This window comes from Schistocerca americana, chromosome 1 (genome assembly GCF_021461395.2).
Source record: "Schistocerca americana isolate TAMUIC-IGC-003095 chromosome 1, iqSchAmer2.1, whole genome shotgun sequence".
In the NCBI taxonomy this organism is placed as follows: domain Eukaryota; kingdom Metazoa; phylum Arthropoda; class Insecta; order Orthoptera; family Acrididae; genus Schistocerca; species Schistocerca americana.
The window spans coordinates 832,293,938-832,318,778 of record NC_060119.1 but is presented as its reverse complement, the minus strand read 5'-3'; the positions used below and the strand labels follow the sequence as shown (position 1 = coordinate 832,318,778).

Genomic DNA, 24,841 nt, shown 5'->3' with positions numbered 1-24,841 from the left:
ACACATAATTGTATCCAAAATTTGCAATACATTGAGCAGCCGCATACTTGTCTTTACACCATTGCATAATCTTCTCCTTCAGTACATTAAGTGGTGGTATACAATGAATGTTCGTGGTGGTATCGTGAGCTGTATTAGAAGCCGGTATATTCATTAAGTTACATCTTCTACATTCAGAGCAAGCTGCTACTCGTCACATCAAATAGAAATTCTGACTAAGTTATCCTGTCTCCTCCTAGTCACTCAACGACGACACTTTTCCGTACACTACAACGTTGTAAGAAAACATTCGTAGATTGCTACTCACCCTATCGGTCAGATCGTCTATGTGTGTAGAGAATAAGAGACGTTCTATCAATTTTTCCCATGTCTGCCTACCTGCCCTCGTGCAGTCCATCATCGGGCCACTGTCACATCCGAATTCTCCATAACTCTAGATATTATACAATTCGACGAATGACGCTGTTCATTCGCCTTATATACCCTACTCGGCCAGTTAACAACACTAAACTCGAACGACACTAATGCTCTCTGGTGGCCGTTGTACCTGTCCCAGAGGATTTCAACTCTAATCATTTACATATCAGCCGACGGTGAATACGTGTACGAAGTTACATTGACATCCGACCACTTCACTTTTTTCTTAACATTTATGGCATACCCTGTTATTGAAGCATGGATTTTGAGATAGTTCTCACTGATTACATGGTTCATGGCTTCTTTTTCCTTGACTGTTTCCTCTTGTAAGCTGAGGTGTGCATGATTAGTGTCCAGCATCAGGTGAAGCCAAAAGATAACACTGTGTGTCATCTAGGGATACTCATTAAAACCCACCAACATAAATACGGCGAGACCCGGCCCTGCAGCCTAAGGTTACCAGGTACTGACATAGCGACCTTAGGTAATCGTCCTGAATCAAAATCACTTTTACGAAGAAAAATACACTTCAAAGGAAAATTAATAGAAAAAAATTGAAAAAAGGTGAACACCATAGCAAAATCATTCTTATGAGATACTTTTTAAACAAGCTCGTGGCAATGTTATTAAATATATACTAGACTAAAATTATTTTTATATCAGTGGTTAGCTTCCCAAGCACTATTGCACGAAAGCAGATGATGTACTCGTGCATTAAATGATGATTTTCTCGTGCTCTCTTTCTTCTCCTTAAGAGTTTTCCATTCATGTGACTTCTTGGTGTTTAAGTGCTATTTCTTTCACATCTTTAAAAAGTTCTGTTGTTTGTGTTACTTCTGGCTTTTTCTACCTTCTTGTGTTACTGTACATCTATCCGAATGTTTGTCTTGAATTTTAGCGCCTATTTTGCATCCTGCCGAGCCTGTGCATGTCGACCCGTGCATGCCTTCTCCCTGTGGTCCGTATTCTGAATGTCGCAACGTCGGAGGCTCTCCATCTTGTGCGTGCCGGCAGAATTACATTGGCACACCACCCAACTGCAGACCTGAATGTGTTATTAGTTCAGAGTGTCCAAAGAATAAGGCTTGTATAAGAGAGAAATGTCGCGATCCGTGTCCTGGATCGTGTGGAATTGCAGCTCAATGCAGTGTCGTGAATCATACTCCTATCTGCAGCTGCCCGGAAGGATACACAGGAGACCCATTCACAAGCTGCTCCCCAAAACCACCAGAACGTAAGCACAACCAATTGATGTTATCCGTCTTAAGTATTGTTTTGAGTAGGCTACATTGTGTCAGGCTTCAGTTCAGCGGAATAACAGTTCCCTGCTTCTTACAGCTCCAGAGCCAGTGGTAACCGACCCATGTAATCCGTCACCATGCGGACCTAACGCTCTCTGCCGAGATGGCAGCTGTACTTGTCTTCCGGAGTACCAAGGAGATCCTTACACGGGCTGTCGCCCCGAGTGTGTGTTGAGCACTGACTGTGACAGGACGAAAGCCTGCATCAGGAACAAGTGCACAGATCCTTGTCCAGGAACATGCGGACAGGGTGCTGCATGCAATGTTGTTAACCATATCCCCATATGTACTTGCCCGGAAGGCACCTCTGGAAACGCTTTCGTGCTTTGCAGACCAGTACCACGTATGTACAAGATTTCTCTTTCATATATCTACAGTCTTATTAAATTTGAAATAGTTTGATTATTCAGTGTTTTTCAATGTTGAGGTAACTAACATGTGAAGCGACTTCTATATTTAGAACTATTATGTTAGGATTATTATACTGTATCATGAATAATATGTGTTTATTACAAGCGTTATTGTGTAGAGGCACAAGCCCAAAGACTAGAGCATTTTTACGGTCGTGCTTGGCACGATACACCCACTTATGAGAAAGTACCAAAAGCAAGTCAGATTATACAAAATTTAAAAAAGCAAATTCTTGTGTACATATTTTATTTACAACCAAATAAACCTTGTAAACACACATGTGCCGATGTTTAAAATATGCAAATAAATTTTTAGAGAAATTAATATTTTATGTAGCACCGTAAAAGATCAGTCTAAAATAGAATACGAAAGTTGCCTTCAAGTCCAATGGAGGATATGATCAACCGGAACAGCAAAACCCTCAGAACAGTGCTGCACGCACTTCAGAGCCATAATCATTTCGATTGTTAGCTGCCTCCCATTGTCTTTGTATATCGTTTTTCAACTGGTATACCGTCCATACCCGTTCTTCATTTTCTTTAGCCAATGAAAGACGCTTACAGAGAGCGTTCCTGCATCCTCGATAGGATTAAGGTTGTGAGGTATTGCTGGCTTGATAGAATTGCGGTCTTTTAGTACTAGTCTGCTAGACAGACTGAACGATCGTAGATTATCGTTTTCCAAGGTGATTTATCTTCTGCATACTTGTGTGAATCATTTATTACGACGATCAAAGATCTTACCCCGACAATGCCGAACACTTGCGGTACTTCATGGTAGCAGATAAAGCTCCGTACATCTTCCAAAATTGATACTATCCTGAATGAGCACGCCTGAATCCTCACATCTGTCGCATTCAGTGGCCATCGTCTTCGTATATCAATCCACGTCGAGAACCATTTTAGAGGAACCTGAGGCTCTGTGGAGAATACTGACCGCCACTATTCGAGGTACAAAGTCGCATGCGCTTTATACCAATGAAGCTTCCCTCTACTTCGAGACCAGTTACGAGGTGTAGTCATAAATTTTAACTGTCATACCTCAAAAACGAAGTTACAAAATTAATTTTTTGTTTGTTTGTTTGTAATCTGAGCCCTACGTATCTGCAGTCCTGGCAAACACTGAAACCCCGCGCAACAGTACCCTAGAAGGCTACCCGCTGATAAAGTTGGGATGGAATGCACTTTTTTTGATTGGCTCCCCTTTTGGTGTTCTACGGTACTGTGGCGTAGGGATTTTTTATTTGCGCATCTGGCTACAGAGTTTTATTTTCAAAAAAACCATCCGATTTTATGATTGTATATCTTTTACATTTGTGCGCATATAACTTTGGGGTACTTTTTACAATTACTTGACGAATAGAAGTTTTCGTTTACCTTTCACAAACGTTCAGTTTGCCCTCCATTGGACGTATGGTAAACATTCAGACTACAGTCCGATTCATCCCACACTTTTGTGAGAATGGCTGGGTACTAATTACTGTTGCTGTGCAACGTTGCAGTTCTCTAAAAGTTGCTAGAAGGGCGGTACATAGACGGAGTCTTTCACAAGCCTCCACAAAAGAAAATCACATATCGTGAGACCAGCCGAACTTGGAGGCCGGTCACATTTCCCACTGCTTTTGTCTTAGCGCCTCTTTCCTTTCTGCTCTAATCCCAGGTATGGCCCTTTCACCCTTTCCTCCGTTGCCTTAAGCTCCTTGTACACAATCGACTTTCTTGCCTCCTTTGACTACTCGGGGTGAGCCTACTGCAGCACCCCTGTTGTTCTATTCCTGTGCTGAGTCTGATCTATTTCGAGTGGTGATATTCGCTTACACTCCAGCATCAAAATTGTGTGTTCTGAGAGCTGTCTGCTGCGAAGCTTGGCATCTGAACAGTTGAAAGTGAGGTTATAAGAGTATCCTTTTTACGAAAAAACCTAACTATAGTATCAAAATGTAGGAAAAAGAGATGATAATAGAGCTTATTTGTGACCAAAGGAGAATCCATCGTTGAAGTTCTTGCTAAGTCCCTTGAACTTCTGATAACCGAAAGAATGGGAAAAGCGTCATCAAATGTTCAAATGTGTGTGAATTCGTAAGGGATGAAACTGCTGAGTTCATCGATTCCTAGACTTACACACTACTTAAACTAACTTATGGTAAGAACAACACACAGACCCATGCCCGAGGGAGGACTCAAACCTCAGGCGGGAGGGGGCCGCGCAATCCGTGACATGGCGCCTCAAACCTCGCGGCCACTACGCGCGGCGAAAGCAAATATTTCAGAACATATACATATATTTGCTCGAGAAAAGACATACTTGCAAACACATACAATAATTACTAGAACGCAGTAAATAGCGCTTTATCATTCGTATCATGTTTTCTGGCTAAGAGCCAAATAACACAGCAATTATTTTTTCGTCAAATATTTCTGACTTCTTCACTGTCGAAATAATGTTCACCAAAACCCGTCTATCTATTTGCTTTCTTATTTACGCACAGTGTAGTCGTTTTTGTCTGTAACGTAAATACCTTTATTCTTTCAGATATTTTTTCTAGTTTGGAGAACACTTTCAGTGTGTCAAGAAAACGAAGCAAACTGCACAATAAGATTAAGAAGACACGAAAACACAAAACCCATTTCTGTAATAGAAGTGATCTCCCCCAGAATACGTTAACTTCTAATGTTTAGCAGACGCCGCCGTAGACCCCTGTTTCTACGCATCCGCAGTGTGTAGCATACTCTCAAATTTAGAACCCGACACTGGGAACAATCTATAGATCATTGACGTCATACACACACTCGCGTCGCGATTGGTTGCTGATTTATACGCAGGCACGAAAGCCGCACGCACTTCAAGTAGTCGATTTTGACCAGGAAGTCGTTCGAGTAAAACAGGCTTTACGGCGAGTGAGATTGAGTAATTTTGTGGGTCAACGCGAGTGAAGTGGGAGTGAGCGAGTTTCATTTAGCAGGTTTACTTCTCACGGTGACAGCATTTTTAGCCCTTTCATCCACATCTGCTTCTTTCAATATTTGTAAGGACTCTGGTAATCTCTAGAGATGGGTCGTTCGCGAACTAACGGGTCCAAACGAACGGTTCATCAAGATGAACGGAATAAGCGATGAACGAATTCTAAGGAACGGTCTTTCATAGTTTACTTATGTCGTGGCTTTCTAGTTATAGTTCCCGGGAACGGGAAACGGTCGGTCTCGTTCCCACAACGGCACGTCGGCCAGTCTCGTTCCAGACTCGGTCCAGTTCCCATCTGTCTCGGTCTCGTTCGGCCGGACTCGTCCTTCTCCGCGTGGCCACTCGTCGCAGTTCCACTGCCGACTGCTCATAGTTAGTTCAGTATAGAGTCGTTCGTTTCGTTCGCTGTGCGCGCCCATTCTAGATCTGTTTCAAACCTTTTTTGAACTCTGAACTTCTGGTTCTTTTCGTTTTCTGTTCAGTGTCTGACCGGTAATTAAAATGTATTTTATAATTATGTAAATTACATAAAATTACGTGGTATGTAATACATACATCTTTTCAGGTAACAAAACGGAATATAAACTTACTTCACTATTCCGATAAACAGTAGAAGAAATACTTTTAAAAAAGTAAGATTTTTTGTTATTATACATGTAAAGGAAGTCAGCATGGCACACACGAGTGGCCATTTTCCGTCTTTTTTTGATCCAAGGTAAAAGAGCATGTTCATTGTTATGGAAGGCAGGCCAACTTACAACTGAATGAAGTCCGCGTTCCATAATCGAGTGTCTGGTGTCACATTTTGTAAAGAGAATATGATAACGTCTACAAATTATTTCAATGGTACAGGATAGCGCACGAAAAATCGGACCCGAGTACTAAACTGTTCATTGTCGCTACCAATCGTCATCTGTTGTTTCGAAGTTATTGTTTGCATTAGCTTATTTGTTGTTCCTTCACTGCCTAATTATTAGAAGTTTATATATTCTGCTCGTAGCGATCAACAGATCATGGGTAATTGGCGAGCAGTCTGTACTCGGGGCCAGTTTTTCGTGCGCCACCTTATATTATTTCATTGCGATCAGCCACATTACGCTACAGTTGGCTAAACGAGAGGTTTTGCAAAATCACTAAAATTACAGGTTTGTGAAAATTCTATTATGAATAAAGACTCTGTACTCCATGGCGGAGGCAAGTGCCCCTCTTGGCGCCTTCCATCTTCAGTCACCTATGCTACTAATTTTCAAATTTTCTTAAGAACCGTATACCAAGCACAAATGAACGGTGAACGAGTGATTTTGAACGGTTCCCAAAAAAGAGCGATCACCAGTGAACTAGTTCCCAAGGATGAACGAGTTTGCCCATCTCTAATAACTTCGGCCCTGAGCGCTCGGTAACCCCCCCCCCCCCCCACACACACACACACACGCACGCACGCACGCACACGCACACTATTGTGCAATGACAGATTCGCGCAGCCCTTCCGACCGATCCGGGCAGCTTATTGTTAAGAAGTGTTCTTACATGCAGATACCAGTGCGATGGTGCTCCACCAGTTGAAAAACGATATTTTCGGCATGTTCTCGCAACTATACAAAAGATAATTGATTTCAGTAACCATATTTTCGAAGAAAAGGATGGGACGTTAATCTGTTCTCTGAAAGCGGCGGAAAATACATGAAGCCTTCGATCAGTGGTTGTCAAAACGCTGCCCGCGGGCGCATGCGGTCCGAATCAAGTATTCGTGCGGCCCGCATTTCTCAGCGTATTTTATAATAATAAGAGCCTATTTTATAATAAGATGCATCTAGCAACTAACAGCCGAATCCAAAAACGTCAGCTGACTTACGAGCTTTTCCTTCTCAGTAACAAACAAAAATACTTATAGAGATAGTAATATTTTAAGATGTGCTTTATTGTAATTGACGTTGGGGAATTCGACCGTGAACTAAGTAACTTTAGATGCTAACGTCAGAGGCAGAGCGGTAAGTGGCGTGGCCACTGCAGGGTTAGAAGATGTGTGAGGGGGAAATTTTATTATATTATACTATTTTGTAGTGCCTGTGTTTTTACGATGTACTGTGCAGTGCCCTTCAGACATGCATCACAGCATTTGTGCTAATACAGGAAGTAGAACCACAGTAGCAAATGGAAGTCTGGGTCGGCCGTGGATACGTTCTCGCATGACCGAGGCGGTTAAGGCGACAGCTCGCGTAAAGCGGGAAAACCTGGTTGGAGTCCCGATTTTCCTTGTCACCAACACACTGTGCAGCTAGAGTCTGATCATGTCGCAGTTGCGAATACATTTCTTGAGTGTTTTATTGCTTGTTCTCCAGTGCTGACAACTCATGGACGTGTGTCTCTCATAGCGATCAGCTGCTATAGTATAAATTTTTAGACGGAAGTAACGTGGATTCGTGAATGCGCATTAAAGAGTGGATCATCTTAATTGTGGTACATATCTGTAGCAAGGAGTATAACAATATTAAGGCTGCTGTAATACAATGCAATGAGTAGAAGAAAAATGGCATTCAAAACATTTACTAAACATTTGTGATCGTCACTCATATTACATAATGTATTGCAGTGTCAAACCTTCGGGGTCACCGAGTGTGACAACAGGGAACAATCGGGTTCTAAATCTTGCCTACTTTTAACGATCAGTATTCCAGCGATGGCGCCCAACTGTGTGTGTGTGTGAATTCCTAAGAGACCAAACTGCTGAGGTCATTGGTCCCTAGACTTACACACTACCTAATCTATCTTAAACTAACTTATGTTAAGAACAACACACACCCATGCCCGAGGGAGGACTCGAAACTCCGGCGGGAGGGACCTCGCAATCCGTGACATGGCGCCCTAAACGGCGCAGCCACTTCGCGCGGCGACGCCCAACTCACCGCGTCCTTGCTATAGCTGTTGCGTTGGGGACTCATAACATTTAATTTCTTTAAGTTAGCAGTTATGAATAAGGTCAGTACATATGCGGTCAGAGGTGCCGTCCCACAATATCAATATTGGCTCGGGAATAAAAACGTTTGATGACCACTGTTTTAGAGGTCTCGCTCGTATTTGATTATGGTGTGTGGCTGCTACGTTCGCCATATTCTTATGTTGTGGTGCTTCATTTTTCCATTTAAATGGAGTGTGACCCCATCACTGAACACTAAAGATAAAGGAAACAGTTATTTTTTTTCCGCCACTCTATATTTTTCCATCACTCTACGGTTTGCAACACAAACGTCGCCACATAACACGCTGACAGTGACAAAAGAAATGGTTAACTCTCGGTTGGTATTATCCGTAGACTTCTGAGACTACATGCAAAACTGCTGAATGCGCTCTACAAGTACGTCTTAAACGAACTCACGAGGGCGTCCTGTGGATTTCCCCTCACATAAACAACGAGTGACTTGAAGCTACTGTTGCCGTTATCGAATGTCTTGAGGTGTATGAGTCGTAGTATCGTCCTCTCGACGTAACACATACCACACGGTAGTAACTGAAATGCACTTTCTGAAACGGAAAACGCAAAATGCCTTTTGTTCATGTGTTATTGTCAGTTCGATTAGACGCACACGGAATAATGTGCGAGCGAGATAACCGCGCCAGGGAGATTGCATTAAGCAGAATATTATATCTATCGCCAAGCTAAGCATTTACTTTAAATGCTGTAATTAAAATTCACCCTAAATTTCCATCTTCATTCATGTAGAACACCTACACTTATGACATCGGAAGAATCTTTGCAAAACACATTGTACTCGTTTCGTCTTCTATTACCCAAGTGTCAGTTTTAAACATCATCGCGTTTAACGTGATAGTACTGCGTATGATAGCTGTATAATATTTGTAGGTTAGGAAAATTATCGCAAGCAGATACTGTTGAGACATTTATATAACCCAGAATTCATTTCAGAGAACAAATTCATCTTCAGGTGATACATTGGCTTCATTTGTATGTGATGCCATTGGCCCCCTAACTGTGGCTCAAATTCTGCATATTAATCTCATAACCAGTACTTTCGTGAATAGACCATTTTACACGCAGCAAATATACCTTTTTTGTATAGATCTGTGATCTTTCTAAGATACCGGGCCTTCCAATTGCACCATGAGCAATAACAGGATCAATCAGTAAAGGTTTATTCGCTACTTACAGGTTCTTTTTACCAGTATATATCGCATATACTTCATTATTAAATCGTTTATTTGTTGGTTTGGCTAAATTTTTACGTTTTCTTTGTTTGTAGTTCTATCTTCCTCACATTAGTCATTTTTCACTTGTGAAATGTGTATCTGTCTCTGCTCTTATCTTCTTGTCTCTTATTTTACATATTCTTCGATAGAATATCCTTTTACTATTAAAAATCTGTCTCCCGGCAATACTTCCACATAGTTTTCATCTATTGCAAGTTCCTTCAATGCAGGTCCTTGACGTTTTCGTTAAATGTTCTGGTCATTGTACTCTAAGGAACTTCAAGCTCCCCCGTGATGTATAAGTTGCTATTTACATTATGATAACGTTGGCCTCACTTTTGTCCATCGCGAGGTGGTGCAGTGGTTATGCACACTGGACTCACATTCTGGAGGACGACGGTTCAAACCGCGTCCGGCCATCCTTATTTTTCCCTAAATCGCTCCAGGCAAATGCCGGGATGGTTCCTTTGAAAGGGCACTGCCGAATTCCTTTCCAACCCTTCCTTAATACGATGGGACTGATGACCTTGCTGTTTGGTCCCCTCTCCCAAATCAACCAACCAACCACGTTTGTCCCATAAAAAGAAGTATTTTCAGTATAGATTGAAAAATCAGCCAACCTGTTGCAAATAAAGGTTTATTACCCCTTGACCATGGTTTCGATACTTGTAAAAATATCTTCTTCAGAAGTATTGTTCTTATTACATCACATGATGCATTTTCAGTTTACCTGCAATTGTAAAACATCAAATCTCCAAAACTAGTAAAATGCAGACATTGTTTTCCAAGGCGTCATCCTAAACAATTCGTCATCAGTAATAAGTGCAGCGGTATTAAGACATGTGAAAACGTATTGTTTTGCTCAAGTATATTTTAAGATTGTGAGCAAGTGAAACATTTTGTTGTTGTGGACTTCAGTCCGATGAGGTTTGATGCATCTCTACAAGCTACTCTATCCTGTGGGAGCTTCTTCCGAATAACTACTGCAGCCCACATCCTTCTCAATCTGCTTAATGTGTTCGTCTCTTGGCTCCCTCTACGACTTTTACTCCCCACACTTCCCTACAATACTAATTTGCTGATCTCTTGATGTCTCAAATGTGTCATATCAACTGATCTTATCTTTTGGTCAAGCTGTGCCACAAATTTCTTGTCTCCCCGATTCTACACAGTACCTCCTCATTGGAACATACCTGATGTCAATTATTTCCTATATTCCGTCGTTATAGATTGCAAACTTCAGCAGTGAGAAAAAACGAACACTTTATATACTTTATACTTAGCCGTAAGAGTATTCGCATGCATTCAAAAATAATAATGCTTAAGGTAAGTCTAGAAATCCACCCAGTTACCCGAGAACTAAAGGGAAACAAGATGCGGGAGGACCAAACCCCAAGTTCTAAAAGATCCATAGTTCGTCCGACTTGTGGATTAGAAGAAAAAAATCATCTCAAAGCCCGGAAGAAGCTAATAAAACTATGAATGTGTAATAATCATACACCTGACAATCTTGTTCTTGTTTCGTGTAGAGTGAGACACAATCGATCAATTTAGACATACCTACTCTTCCTTGCACGTGCAGCATGGCACCGTTTTCTCACGCAATATTAAATTACAGAAAAAATCGCTTGCACATCTATGAAGCTATTTCGTAGTCCACAACTTAAAGTAAAAAAACTACTATGATTCTACAACTAAACACGAACCATGTGTAGAAAGCATGCCATATGCCTCACTCGATAAAGCGAAAATCCACGGTTTCCGTAATTGGACAACGCGGCACAGTTATCTTGTCAGGCAGTTCATGCATGCAATCGAAACAAGATATTTATTTCTTGAAGAAAAACGTATATTAAGAATAAGTTCCCAGAGAAACCATATTTCATAATAACAGCAATCCCTTACTTCTTAGGGAACAATGACGTTAGATGTAACCATTTACAACACTTATAGCTAAGCGGCCATTCCTTTTAAAGAAAGATTCTCGAGCTTTAAGAAATACCCCAACATAGAATAGACAGTGATAATGACAAGCGCGAGGGGGAAATAACTGCATAAACTGCCGCCCATTCAAATTGCAACACCAGGAAATATACTCATTTTGTGGGTGTATAATAAGACTTACAAATTGCTGGGACGCATTCGTGACTTGTAATGGAGAAAAAAAGGTCCCATGAACATGTGTCCTGCAACGCATCGTTGCCACGCTAGATGGCGTTTTTCCGACCATGTGCCGTTTGTTCCTTGTGTGTTGCAGGCTGTGTGATGGACGCAGCGTACTGTAAGCAGCAGAATGGTCTGGTATTCATGTCGAGATGATGTTTCCGTACGGCCAAGCAGATGGAAAAGGTCAAGAAACAGCAAGGCATACGAAAACAAGTACACTTGCATACAACAACCACATCATACATTTTAAGCTCGTTAGGTTGTTTGTGTGATCATGGGTCCTTTCAGACAGACGAACATGCAGTGAGGCGGCTGACGGTGCGTACTCGAGATCTGGAGGACAGGATTCTACAGAATATTGGGACGAACCATAGTACAAACTCCGAATCTGGTGTACATATAGTCCACCACCTCGCTGCGCATACTTCTGTCGCAAAGGACCCATGGGCACACAAACATCCATAACGGAATTAAAATGTATGATGTGGTTGGTGTCTGTGAGGGTCCCTGTTTTGGTATAGCCGTGTTGCCTCTCGAACGTTTCCTTCTGCTTGGCCGCACACAAACACCATCTCGGCTTGTTTCCGACATAAGTACCGTACCAAACTGTTGTCTACAGTACGCTGCGTCAATCACACAGCCTGCAACACACAAGGAGACACAGCACGTGGACAGAGGAACCGTCATTCGTCAGTACCATCTACCGTGGCAACGATGCATTTCCGGATTCATGTTCAAAGGACCTTTTTTCTCCCATTTCCAGTCAGGAATGCAGTTTGCCGATTTCATGAATGCTCACCCTGTATACTACGAACGGAAGGACACATTATTAAGTTTGTAGATGGTTTGGGTGAGTATAGGGTGTACAGCTTGGTACACAGAACTACACCTCTGGCAGCAACAACGGTTCTTATCTGGCTGTGTATCGAATCTAACTCAGCTTTAATGACATATACGGCTATACGAATCCAAGCGGCTTCAACTCTACAGTAGAGTTCATAAATCGTAGAGGCTGACGAGTTAAGGCGTGCCAGTCTCTCAGCAGTCCATGACCAGATGTTTTCACTTGGTGAGAGATCTGGAGAACATGCTATCTGGGCAGCACTAAAACATACTCTCTATCGAGATGGGTCAAGACAGCACGGTCAGCATGCGATATTGTGTTATAGCGTCACTGCAAGTGACACAGTAATTCTACACAAGGAGGGTTTTGCGTGTAGCATGTCAACAGGTCGACCTGTGGGGCTTGATACCTGCTGTCAAACACGTTACTCACATTCCGTGCTAGATTATAACAAAAGCAAATCGAAGCAAACACCATATCCTGAAAGTTAGTACAGTAGACAATGTAGCTACCTAACATGTAATGCGCGGATAGAGATTCATCGTCAGGTCTTTAGAGTGTCACAAGAAGATATTCATTGTTTCCCACATTCCTGGTACAGTGCTAAGCAACAAAATACATCCACCACCGCTTACTTCGTATCGATCCTCTACGCTTAACATATATCTTGAACACGCCAATATCGTTTGTAAGAGTACAGAGCAATACGCTGATAGCTCGAAAATAGACAATAAATGTAATATAATACACTACCTTCGCGTTAGCTTGGACAGACAAAATGGAGTAACCCCTTTTGTCTTTTTACACAGCTCCCATAGCAACACAGCCATGCAACCCGTCTCCATGCGGTCCCAACAGTCAATGTCGGGAGATTAACGGCCAGGCTGTATGTTCATGTGTGCCGGGCTACCTTGGAAGCCCACCGGCGTGCAGGCCAGAGTGCGTTGTGAGTTCCGATTGCAGCCAGAATGAAGCCTGCAGCAACCAGAAATGTAGAAATCCTTGCCCAGGAACGTGTGGAATTGGGGCTAAGTGTCAGGTGGTGAATCACAACCCTATCTGTAGCTGTCCACCGCGCCACACGGGAGACCCGTTCACCAGATGCCTGCCCATACGTAAGAACCATACTGATGAAACATTTCTTCCTGTCATATCAGAAAACAATGTAAGCTACTACTTTGTTCTTCTCACACATTGGTTTTTCCCTCATGCAGCTGATTCGCCGGTGAGCAAGCCAGTGAACCCTTGCCAGCCGTCACCTTGTGGTCCAAATGCTCAGTGCAAGGTAGCTGGAGACAGCCCCTCTTGCTCGTGCCTGCCAGAATTCAAAGGCTCGCCACCAAACTGTCGGCCTGAGTGCGTCAGCAACAGCGAGTGTGCCAGCCATCTGGCCTGTATGGGGCAGAAGTGCAAAGACCCCTGTCCCGGAGCTTGTGGATCAAATGCTGAGTGCCGAGTGGTCAGCCACACGCCTACGTGTGTGTGTGCGGTTGGATACACTGGAGACCCGTTCTCTCAGTGCTTTGTACAACGTAAGAATGAACTCCTGAGTCATTTCTCTTGTATTTGTGCGATTGTGGATGCAAGTTCGTGCAGAGGATAATTGTGACTTGTGGCTTTCAGCTGTAGCCGTGCCCCAGGAGAGGCCAACGCCCTGCTCTCCGTCGCCATGTGGTTCGAATGCAGTGTGTAGGGAACAGAATGGCGCTGGATCTTGCACTTGTCTACCAGAGTATGTGGGCAATCCGTACGAAGGCTGTCGGCCAGAGTGCGTGGTGAACACTGACTGTGCTCCCAACAGGGCATGTATTCGTAACAAGTGCCAAGACCCATGCCCCGGCACGTGTGGCCCGAATGCAGACTGCCAGGTGGTCAATCACCTGCCATCGTGCACATGCCGGCCGGGATACACTGGAGACCCGTTCCGATACTGCACAGTGCAGGCTAGCGAACGTAAGGACCAATTTCTCTGCTGAAATACTTTATCTCTGTGGAGTGAGTTATTTGGTAACCATGTGTTCTTTCGGTTGTATTTGTATGGCTGACTGGCCCTTCTATTGCGCAGCTGTGGTAGCTGAACCAGGAGATCCGTGCAGCCCATCGCCATGTGGTCCTAACAGCCAATGTCGCCAAGTGAATGGGCAGGCTGTGTGCTCATGCCTACCGTCGTACATTGGCAGTCCACCAGGCTGTAGACCAGAGTGTGTGGTGAGCTCCGAATGCCCGCAGAACCGAGCCTGTGTGAACCAGAAGTGTGTGGACCCTTGCCCTGGGCCGTGTGGCCTCAATACTCGCTGCCAGGTGATCAACCACAGCCCAATATGCAGTTGCAAACAAGGATATACCGGAGACCCCTTCGCCAGATGCCATCCAATTCCACGTAAGCTTCTGGAGCCTTGGGTTTTTCTAGTGTGTGTGATGCAATATGGCCTTGGTGACAGCGCAGGACTGACCTAGAACGTTGTTTCTTTTCTCTTTTTAGCTCCACCTCAGAGGCCGAGTGCCCCAGTAGTTGTGAATCCTTGCATCCCATCACCATGTGGGCCGTATTCTGAATGTCGTGATACAGGTGGCAATCCTTCATGCTCATGCCTGGCAAATTACATTGGCGCTCCACCAAACTGCCGTCCCGAGTGCTCCATCAACTCGGAGTGCCCCAGCAACAGGGCTTGTATCCGGGAGAAGTGTCGTGACCCATGTCCTGGGTCGTGTGGCATTGGCGCACAGTGCAGTGTGATCAACCACACCCCGGTGTGCACATGCCCTGAGGGGTACACAGGAGATCCATTCACCAACTGCTTCCCAAAACCGACAAGTAAGAAAGCTTAAGCTACGCAAAGTATGATTTCAAATTAATTTCATGTGGAAGTAGAAACTCCAGATTGTGTTCACGTCAAACTCACTTCGTTCTTCAAATTGCTTACAGTTGCAGAACCTGTGGAATCGGACCCGTGCAATCCTTCGCCTTGCGGGCCTAACGCCGAATGCCGAGATGGCAGTTGTACTTGTCTTCCAGAATACCAAGGAGACCCATACACTGGTTGCCGGCCAGAGTGCGTGTTGAGTACTGATTGTGACAGGACGAAAGCTTGCATCAGGAACAAGTGTGCTGACCCCTGCCCAGGAACTTGCGGACAGGGCGCTCGATGCGACGTAGTCAACCACATCCCCATCTGTACCTGTCCAGAAGGCACCTCTGGAAATGCCTTCATTCAGTGCCGGCCTATTCCACGTATGTACCAGATATATAGTGATCTACTCCGTCAGCATCTGTTGTGGGGGTTGGGAGGAACGGTCTGGACATTCGCGTATGGAAATTCTCTCACAATAAATATAAATGTACCTGTCACGCTCTCATTTCTCTTATTCACTGTTGGTTTGCTCATAAAGAAGACCTTTCCAAACTGTGGGGTTTTCGGCTGCTGTCTTTCATACGGTTGGGAACGTTCAGCGGCTATGCCTCGCCTTGTCATGGTGATCGTTATCATCACCACTGTTGTCTTTGGAATGTTACCTTACTACGCAATATGTTACTTCCAAAGAACTAACGTGTTTTACCTTTATACAAGGAAAATTCTTCCTTCTATGCTTTATTGTGTCTCTAATGCTCAGCAGATGGATGATCGTCCCTCTCTTCGCCAACTGAACTGTGAGTTCCGAGAAACCGGCGTGTATAGCCACGCTCCACTGCTTTTTGCGCACACAGCTTTTTCCTGCTCCATTTCAACATCAAAGCGGTGGAGCTGCAGAGCTAAATCAGTAGTCAAGCATCCCAAACGGACAGTGGCTCATAGGTGTATGGTAGCCCCACCGTTTTCTTTGCCTGATTGCATTATTTCAATAAAACGCTCTGTGGTACAAATATGCAGTGGTGGTGAAACATAGGCAACCAACATGGCTTATACAATTCAGGGCCTGCCAGATCAAACTTGTCTTTCCTCATGATGTCGGTAGGTGGTTGGACAGGCAAGTTTGTTTTCCCTACATTTGGACGTAATGCATTCAGTCAGACGGTCGTTGCACTTTCAGTTGTACAAGAACTATATCTTGTCCGTTTTCATCAGGTCTATGTGTTCCTTTCCAAACCCGATTAAGAATGTGTGGGTTTACGTGCAGGAAGTTAAATAGCACCTTAAAGCGTTATGTGCAACTCGCCTGGAATGTATCTGTCCCGGTAAGAGAGAGTCCATTCTTCTCATTTTCTGCGTTCTGTTAGAAAAGATGCGACTGAAGTGTTCATTGTGCAAGTAGCAGCAATTATACAACAGGATTTGTGTGGTCACTCTTTGAAGCGTGAAATTCGTTGTCTATCTATCGAGGCAGCTTTGCATTAATAGAACTGGATTATGGGCCTAAAAGTGTGCAGGTTGTGGCGTTTCGGATTGTTACCAGTCGATAGATGTAGTGAGATTAGAACTTAGCTTTCTGTGTCCACGTAGTTGTCTGCTGTGGAAGCTGCAGAATATGTCGTTCTGACGAGAAAGGGAGTCTGTCGTCCTTGACTGTCGCGCACACTGGTACCGTTCTTCTCTTGCCTCTCCTCCTCGCGAATTCTTTGGTTGCTACACACATATCTGCTTCGACAGAAAATTCAAATTGCGGCTAGAAGAACTGCTGTCGACGCTTTCGTGGGAGCCACTGTCTGTATTTCGTAATGGTTCGGCGAGCTGTTGCGGATTTTCCTTGATTGATTTCATTCTTGAGCATCTCAGGCAACTGTTCTCTTGATATCAAAGCCGTGACTGAAGTAACACAGTGCTATGCAATACAACAGGCAGCAAATCTTACCAAGAGATGGCCCGTCCGTGATATTTAAGACTGGTCCACCTTCTTGTCAGTCTGAGTGTATAACAGCAGCGAGTTTCCTCTCTCCTTTGTCCTAGTTTTTAGTGTTCAGCACTTTGCCTATCAAGTCATTGCGGAATGTCAAGTTCCTCTTCAATCCTATCGAATTCTCAAATGACAAGTGACATCCTAGTAGCTCTAGGCATCAGGCATCAACACTTTGCAAAACAAGCTGTACTCTTCAGTTCGCTTGAGAACATATTTCCTGACAATTTTCTCAATGCTCTCATGTATTTGTAGTGTGCTAGAGGCTACAGTTACTGCGCTAGCTGAGAGACAACATTCTCGATGCAAGTTCAATCATCTTCTGGCGGCGATTCTTCAACAGCAGATCTATTAAACGAGATTTTCATGTGTATACTGTTCGTATTAAGATCGGTCTTGATACCGTGGTAAATACCAGTACATGGGTTTTCAAGAACATGACCATCCGGTAGAGTGAAGACCGGCCACTGACACTGTTTTGTTAGTGTCCGTGTAGACTGATTAGTTTAAACTTTTCTCCGTTCCTTGTGGTTGCTAAAGGCTAAAAACACTTGGATAGTGTGGGGAATGCATCATTCCAGTTCATGCAAGAGGTCAGCTAAACGAAATAAATAACTATAATTCGGAATTAATTCCTTCACCTCGCCATCTTATTTATTGAAGCGAACACCGATAGTATTTACTGGAACACACAAGAATGCTAATCGACGTAACTAAACTTGGCTGAATCTCAGCAGGTCAAGGTGAGACAATCTGTATTTACTGATGTAGATGTCCCAGTAATACAACACAAAGAGTAACTCTCGGGTTTTGCTGGTTCTATGAGGAAACTGCCCATGTGGCTCTTGATATCTGCTGTCAAACGCATTCCCCAGATTACGTAAGAGATTTTAAACACAAGCGGACCTTAGATTACACCATTGTTCTTAACGCATGACATGCAATGCGTGGTTAGAGATTCTTCGTCAGAGTGTCACAAGAAGTTACTGATTGTCTCGCGCTCTCCGGATGCTGTGCTACACAGCAAGGTACATCCAGCACCGCTTACTTCGTATCGATCCTCTACGCTTACCATATATCTTGACCACGCCAATATCGTTTGTACGAGTATAGAACAATACGTTGATAACTCGAAAATAGACAATAAATGTAATGTAATACACTACCTTCGCGTTGAGTAGAATAGTAATAGCTTGGACGGACAAAATGGAGTAACCCCTTTTGTCTTTTTACACAGCTCCCGTGGCAACACAGCCATGCAACCCGTCTCCATGCGGTCCCAACAGCCAATGTCGGGAGATTAACGGCCAGGCTGTATGTTCATGTGTGCCGGGCTACCTTGGAAGCCCACCGGCGTGCAGGCCAGAGTGCGTTGTGAGTTCCGATTGCAGCCAGAATGAAGCTTGCAGCAACCAGAAATGTAGAAATCCTTGCCCAGGAACGTGTGGAATTGGGGCTAAGTGTCAGGTGGTGAATCACAACCCTATCTGTAGCTGTCCACCGCGCCACACGGGAGACCCGTTCACCAGATGCCTGCCCATACGTAAGAACCATACTGATGAAACATTTCTTCCTGTCATATCAGAAAACAATGTAAGCTACTACTTTGTTCTTCTCACACATTGGTTTTTCCCTCATGCAGCTGATTCGCCGGTGAGCAAGCCAGTGAACCCTTGCCAGCCGTCACCTTGTGGTCCAAATGCTCAGTGCAAGGTAGCTGGAGACAGCCCCTCTTGCTCGTGCCTGCCAGAATTCAAAGGCTCGCCACCAAACTGTCGGCCTGAGTGCGTCAGCAACAGCGAGTGTGCCAGCCATCTGGCCTGTATGGGGCAGAAGTGCAAAGACCCCTGTCCCGGAGCTTGTGGATCAAATGCTGAGTGCCGAGTGGTCAGCCACACGCCTACGTGTGTGTGTGCGGTTGGATACACTGGAGACCCGTTCTCTCAGTGCTTTGTACAACGTAAGAATGAACTCCTGAGTCATTTCTCTTGTATTTGTGCGATTGTGGATGCAAGTTCGTGCAGAGGATAATTGTGACTTGTGGCTTTCAGCTGTAGCCGTGCCCCAGGAGAGGCCAACGCCCTGCTCTCCGTCGCCATGTGGTTCGAATGCAGTGTGTAGGGAACAGAATGGCGCTGGATCTTGCACTTGTCTACCAGAGTATGTGGGCAATCCGTACGAAGGCTGTCGGCCAGAGTGCGTGGTGAACACTGACTGTGCTCCCAACAGGGCATGTATTCGTAACAAGTGCCAAGACCCATGCCCCGGCACGTGTGGCCCGAATGCAGACTGCCAGGTGGTCAATCACCTGCCATCGTGCACATGCCGGCCGGGATACACTGGAGACCCGTTCCGATACTGCACAGTGCAGGCTAGCGAACGTAAGGACCAATTTCTCTGCTGAAATACTTTATCTCTGTGGAGTGAGTTATTTGGTAACCATGTGTTCTTTCGGTTGTATTTGTATGGCTGACTGGCCCTTCTATTGCGCAGCTGTGGTAGCTGAACCAGGAGATCCGTGCAGCCCATCGCCATGTGGTCCTAACAGCCAATGTCGCCAAGTGAATGGGCAGGCTGTGTGCTCATGCCTACCGTCGTACATTGGCAGTCCACCAGGCTGTAGACCAGAGTGTGTGGTGAGCTCCGAATGCCCGCAGAACCGAGCCTGTGTGAACCAGAAGTGTGTGGACCCTTGCCCTGGGCCGTGTGGCCTCAATACTCGCTGCCAGGTGATCAACCACAGCCCAATATGCAGTTGCAAACAAGGATATACCGGAGACCCCTTCGCCAGATGCCATCCAATTCCACGTAAGCTTCTGGAGCCTTGGGTTTTTCTAGTGTGTGTGATGCAATATGGCCTTGGTGACAGCGCAGGACTGACCTAGAACGTTGTTTCTTTTCTCTTTTTAGCTCCACCTCAGAGGCCGAGTGCCCCAGTAGTAGTGAATCCTTGCATCCCATCACCATGTGGGCCGTATTCTGAATGTCGTGATACAGGTGGCAATCCTTCATGCTCATGCCTGGCAAATTACATTGGCGCTCCACCAAACTGCCGTCCCGAGTGCTCCATCAACTCGGAGTGCCCCAGCAACAGGGCTTGTATCCGGGAGAAGTGTCGTGACCCATGTCCTGGGTCGTGTGGCATTGGCGCACAGTGCAGTGTGATCAACCACACCCCGGTGTGCACATGCCCTGAGGGGTACACAGGAGATCCATTCACCAACTGCTTCCCAAAACCGACAAGTAAGAAAGCTTAAGCAACGCAAAGTATGATTTCAAATTAATTTCATGTGGAAGTAGAAACTCCAGATTGTGTTCACGTCAAACTCACTTCGTTCTTCAAATTGCTTACAGTTGCAGAACCTGTGGAATCGGACCCGTGCAATCCTTCGCCTTGCGGGCCTAACGCCGAATGCCGAGATGGCAGTTGTACTTGTCTTCCAGAATACCAAGGAGACCCATACACTGGTTGCCGGCCAGAGTGCGTGTTGAGTACTGATTGTGACAGGACGAAAGCTTGCATCAGGAACAAGTGTGCTGACCCCTGCCCAGGAACTTGCGGACAGGGTGCTCGATGCGACGTAGTCAACCACATCCCCATCTGTACCTGTCCAGAAGGCACCTCTGGAAATGCCTTCATTCAGTGCCGGCCTATTCCACGTATGTACCAGATATATAGTGATCTACTCCGTCAGCATCTGTTGTGGGGGTTGGGAGGAACGGTCTGGACATTCGCGTATGGAAATTCTCTCACAATAAATATAAATGTACCTGTCACGCTCTCATTTCTCTTATTCACTGTTGGTTTGCTCATAAAGAAGACCTTTCCAAACTGTGGGGTTTTCGGCGGCTGTCTTTCATACGGTTGGGAACGTTCAGCGGCTATGCCTCGCCTTGTCATGGTGATCGTTATCATCACCACTGTTGTCTTTGGAATGTTACCTCACTACGCAATATGTTACTTCCAAAGGACTAACGTGTTTTACCTTTATACAAGGAAAATTCTTCCTTCTATGCTTTATTGTGTCTCTAATGCTCAGCAGATGGATGATCGACCCTCTCTTCGCCAACTGAACTGTGAGTTCCGAGAAACCGGCGTGTATAGCCACGCTCCACTGCTTTTTGCGCACACAGCTATTTCCTGCTCCATTTCAACATCAAAGCGGTGGAACTGCAGAGCTAAATCAGTAGTCAAGCATCCCAAACGGACAGTGGCTCATAGGTGTATGGTAGCCCCACCGTTTTCTTTGCCTGATTGCATTATTTCAATAAAACGCTCTGTGGTACAAATATGCAGTGGTGGTGAAACATAGGCAACCAACATGGCTTATACAATTCAGGGCCTGCCAGATCAAACTTGTCTTTCCTCATGATGTCGGTAGGTGGTTGGACAGGCAAGTTTGTTTTCCCTACATTTGGACGTAATACATTCAGTCAGACGGTCGTTGCACTTTCAGTTGTACAAGAACTATATCTTGTCCGTTTTCATCAGGTCTATGTGTTCCTTTCCAAACCCGATTAAGAATGTGTGGGTTTACGTGCAGGAAGTTAAATAGCACCTTAAAGCGTTATGTGCAACTCGCCTGGAATGTATCTGTCCCGGTAAGAGAGAGTCCATTCTTCTCATTTTCTGCGTTCTGTTAGAAAAGATGCGACTGAAGTGTTCATTGTGCAAGTAGCAGCAATTATACAACAGGATTTGTGTGGTCACTCTTTGAAGCGAGAAATTCGTTGTCTATCTATCGAGGCAGCTTTGCATTAATAGAACTGGATTATGGGCCTAAAAGTGTGCAGGTTGTGGCGTTTCGGATTGTTACCAGTCGATAGATGTAGTGAGATTAGAACTTAGCTTTCTGTGTCCACGTAGTTGTCTGCTGTGGAAGCTGCAGAATATGTCGTTCTGACGAGAAAGGGAGTCTGTCGTCCTTGACTGTCGCGCACACTGATACCGTTCTTCTCTTGCCTCTCCTCCTCGCGAATTCTTTGGTTGCTACACACATATCTGCTTCGACAGAAAATCAAATTGCGGCTAGAAGATCTGCTGTCGACGCTTTCGTGGGAGCCACTGTCTGTATTTCGTAATGGTACGGCGAGCTGTTGCGGATTTGCCTTGATTGATTTCATTCTTGAGCATCTCAGGCAACTGTTCTCTTGATATCAAAGCCGTGACTGAAGTAACACAGTGCTATGCAATACAACAGGCAGCAAATCTTACCAAGAGATGGCCGTCCGTGATATTTAAGACTGGTCCACCTTCTTGTCAGTCTGAGTGTATAACAGCAGCAAGTTTCCTCTCTCCTTTGTCCTAGTTTTTAGTGTTCAGCACTTTGCCTATCAAGTCATTGCGGAATGTCAAGTTCCTCTTCAATCCTATCGAATTCTCAAATGACAAGTGACATCCTAGTAGCTCTAGGCACCAGGCATCAACACTTTGCAAAACAAGCTGTACTCTTCAGTTCGCTTGAGAACATATTTCCTGACAATTTTCTCAATGCTCTCATGTATTTGTAGTGTGCTAGAGGCTACAGTTACTGCGCTAGCTGAGAGACAACATTCTCGATGCAAGTTCAATCATCTTCTGGCGGCGATTCTTCAACAGCAGATCTATTAAACGAGATTTTCATGTGTATACTGTTCGTATTAAGATCGGTCTTGATACCGTGGTAAATACCAGTACATGGGTTTTCAAGAACATGACCATCCGGTAGAGTGAAGACCGGCCACTGACACTGTTTTGTTAGTGTCCGTGTAGTCTGATTAGTTTAAACTTTTCTCCGTGCCTTGTGGTTGCTAAAGGCTAAAAACACTTGGATAGTGTGGGGAATGCATCATTCCAGTTCATGCAAGAGGTCAGCTAAACGAGATAAATAACTATAATTCAGAATTAATTCCTTCACCTCGCCATCTTAATTATTGAAGCGAACACCGATAGTATTTACTGGAACACACAAGAATGCTAATCGACGTAACTAAACTTGGCAGAATCTCAGCAGGTCAAGGTGAGACAATCTGTATTTACTGATGTAGATGTCCCAGTAATACAACATAAAGAGTAACTCTCGGGTTTTGCTGGTTCTATGAGGAAACTGCCCATGTGGCTCTTGATATCTGCTGTCAAACGCATTCCCCAGATTACGTAAGAGATTTTAAACACAAGCGGACCTTAGATTACACCATTGTTCTTAACGCATGACATGCAATGCGTGGTTAGAGATTCTTCGTCAGAGTGTCACAAGAAGTTACTGATTGTCTCGCGCTCTCCGGATGCTGTGCTACACAGCAAGGTACATCCAGCACCGCTTACTTCGTATCGATCCTCTACGCTTACCATATATCTTGACCACGCCAATATCGTTTGTACGAGTATAGAACAATACGTTGATAACTCGAAAATAGACAATAAATGTAATGTAATACACTACCTTCGCGTTGAGTAGAATAGTAATAGCTTGGACGGACAAAATGGAGTAACCCCTTTTGTCTTTTTACACAGCTCCCGTGGCAACACAGCCATGCAACCCGTCTCCATGCGGTCCCAACAGCCAATGTCGGGAGATTAACGGCCAGGCTGTATGTTCATGTGTGCCGGGCTACCTTGGAAGCCCACCGGCGTGCAGGCCAGAGTGCGTTGTGAGTTCCGATTGCAGCCAGAATGAAGCCTGCAGCAACCAGAAATGTAGAAATCCTTGCCCAGGAACGTGTGGAATTGGGGCTAAGTGTCAGGTGGTGAATCACAACCCTATCTGTAGCTGTCCACCGCGCCACACGGGAGACCCGTTCACCAGATGCCTGCCCATACGTAAGAACCATACTGATGAAACATTTCTTCCTGTCATATCAGAAAACAATGTAAGCTACTACTTTGTTCTTCTCACACATTGGTTTTTCCCTCATGCAGCTGATTCGCCGGTGAGCAAGCCAGTGAACCCTTGCCAGCCGTCACCTTGTGGTCCAAATGCTCAGTGCAAGGTAGCTGGAGACAGCCCCTCTTGCTCGTGCCTGCCAGAATTCAAAGGCTCGCCACCAAACTGTCGGCCTGAGTGCGTCAGCAACAGCGAGTGTGCCAGCCATCTGGCCTGTATGGGGCAGAAGTGCAAAGACCCCTGTCCCGGAGCTTGTGGATCAAATGCTGAGTGCCGAGTGGTCAGCCACACGCCTACGTGTGTGTGTGCGGTTGGATACACTGGAGACCCGTTCTCTCAGTGCTTTGCACAACGTAAGAATGAACTCCTGAGTCATTTCTCTTGTATTTGTGCGATTGTGGATGCAAGTTCGTGCAGAGGATAATTGTGACTTGTGGCTTTCAGCTGTAGCCGTGCCCCAGGAGAGGCCAACGCCCTGCTCTCCGTCGCCATGTGGTTCGAATGCAGTGTGTAGGGAACAGAATGGCGCTGGATCTTGCACTTGTCTACCAGAGTATGTGGGCAATCCGTACGAAGGCTGTCGGCCAGAGTGCGTGGTGAACACTGACTGTGCTCCCAACAGGGCATGTATTCGTAACAAGTGCCAAGACCCATGCCCCGGCACGTGTGGCCCGAATGCAGACTGCCAGGTGGTCAATCACCTGCCATCGTGCACATGCCGGCCGGGATACACTGGAGACCCGTTCCGATACTGCACAGTGCAGGCTAGCGAACGTAAGGACCAATTTCTCTGCTGAAATACTTTATCTCTGTGGAGTGAGTTATTTGGTAACCATGTGTTCTTT

General features: G+C 45.0%; 1 protein-coding gene across 1 annotated transcript in view; it reads left to right on the top strand.

The window, feature by feature from the left end:
• The window catches only part of LOC124594527, a 605,846-nt gene that overhangs the window by 437,055 nt on the left and 143,950 nt on the right, over positions 1–24,841 (top strand). Inside the window, exons 96-108 of the mRNA XM_047132903.1 lie at positions 13,927–14,256; positions 14,369–14,683; positions 14,786–15,118; positions 15,230–15,535; positions 18,371–18,676; positions 18,776–19,093; positions 19,185–19,514; positions 19,627–19,941; positions 20,044–20,376; positions 20,488–20,793; positions 23,627–23,932; positions 24,032–24,349; positions 24,447–24,770. Coding sequence (XP_046988859.1) covers positions 13,927–14,256; positions 14,369–14,683; positions 14,786–15,118; positions 15,230–15,535; positions 18,371–18,676; positions 18,776–19,093; positions 19,185–19,514; positions 19,627–19,941; positions 20,044–20,376; positions 20,488–20,793; positions 23,627–23,932; positions 24,032–24,349; positions 24,447–24,770 — 4,140 coding nt within the window. The remainder of the gene's footprint in view (positions 1–13,926; positions 14,257–14,368; positions 14,684–14,785; positions 15,119–15,229; positions 15,536–18,370; positions 18,677–18,775; positions 19,094–19,184; positions 19,515–19,626; positions 19,942–20,043; positions 20,377–20,487; positions 20,794–23,626; positions 23,933–24,031; positions 24,350–24,446; positions 24,771–24,841) is intronic.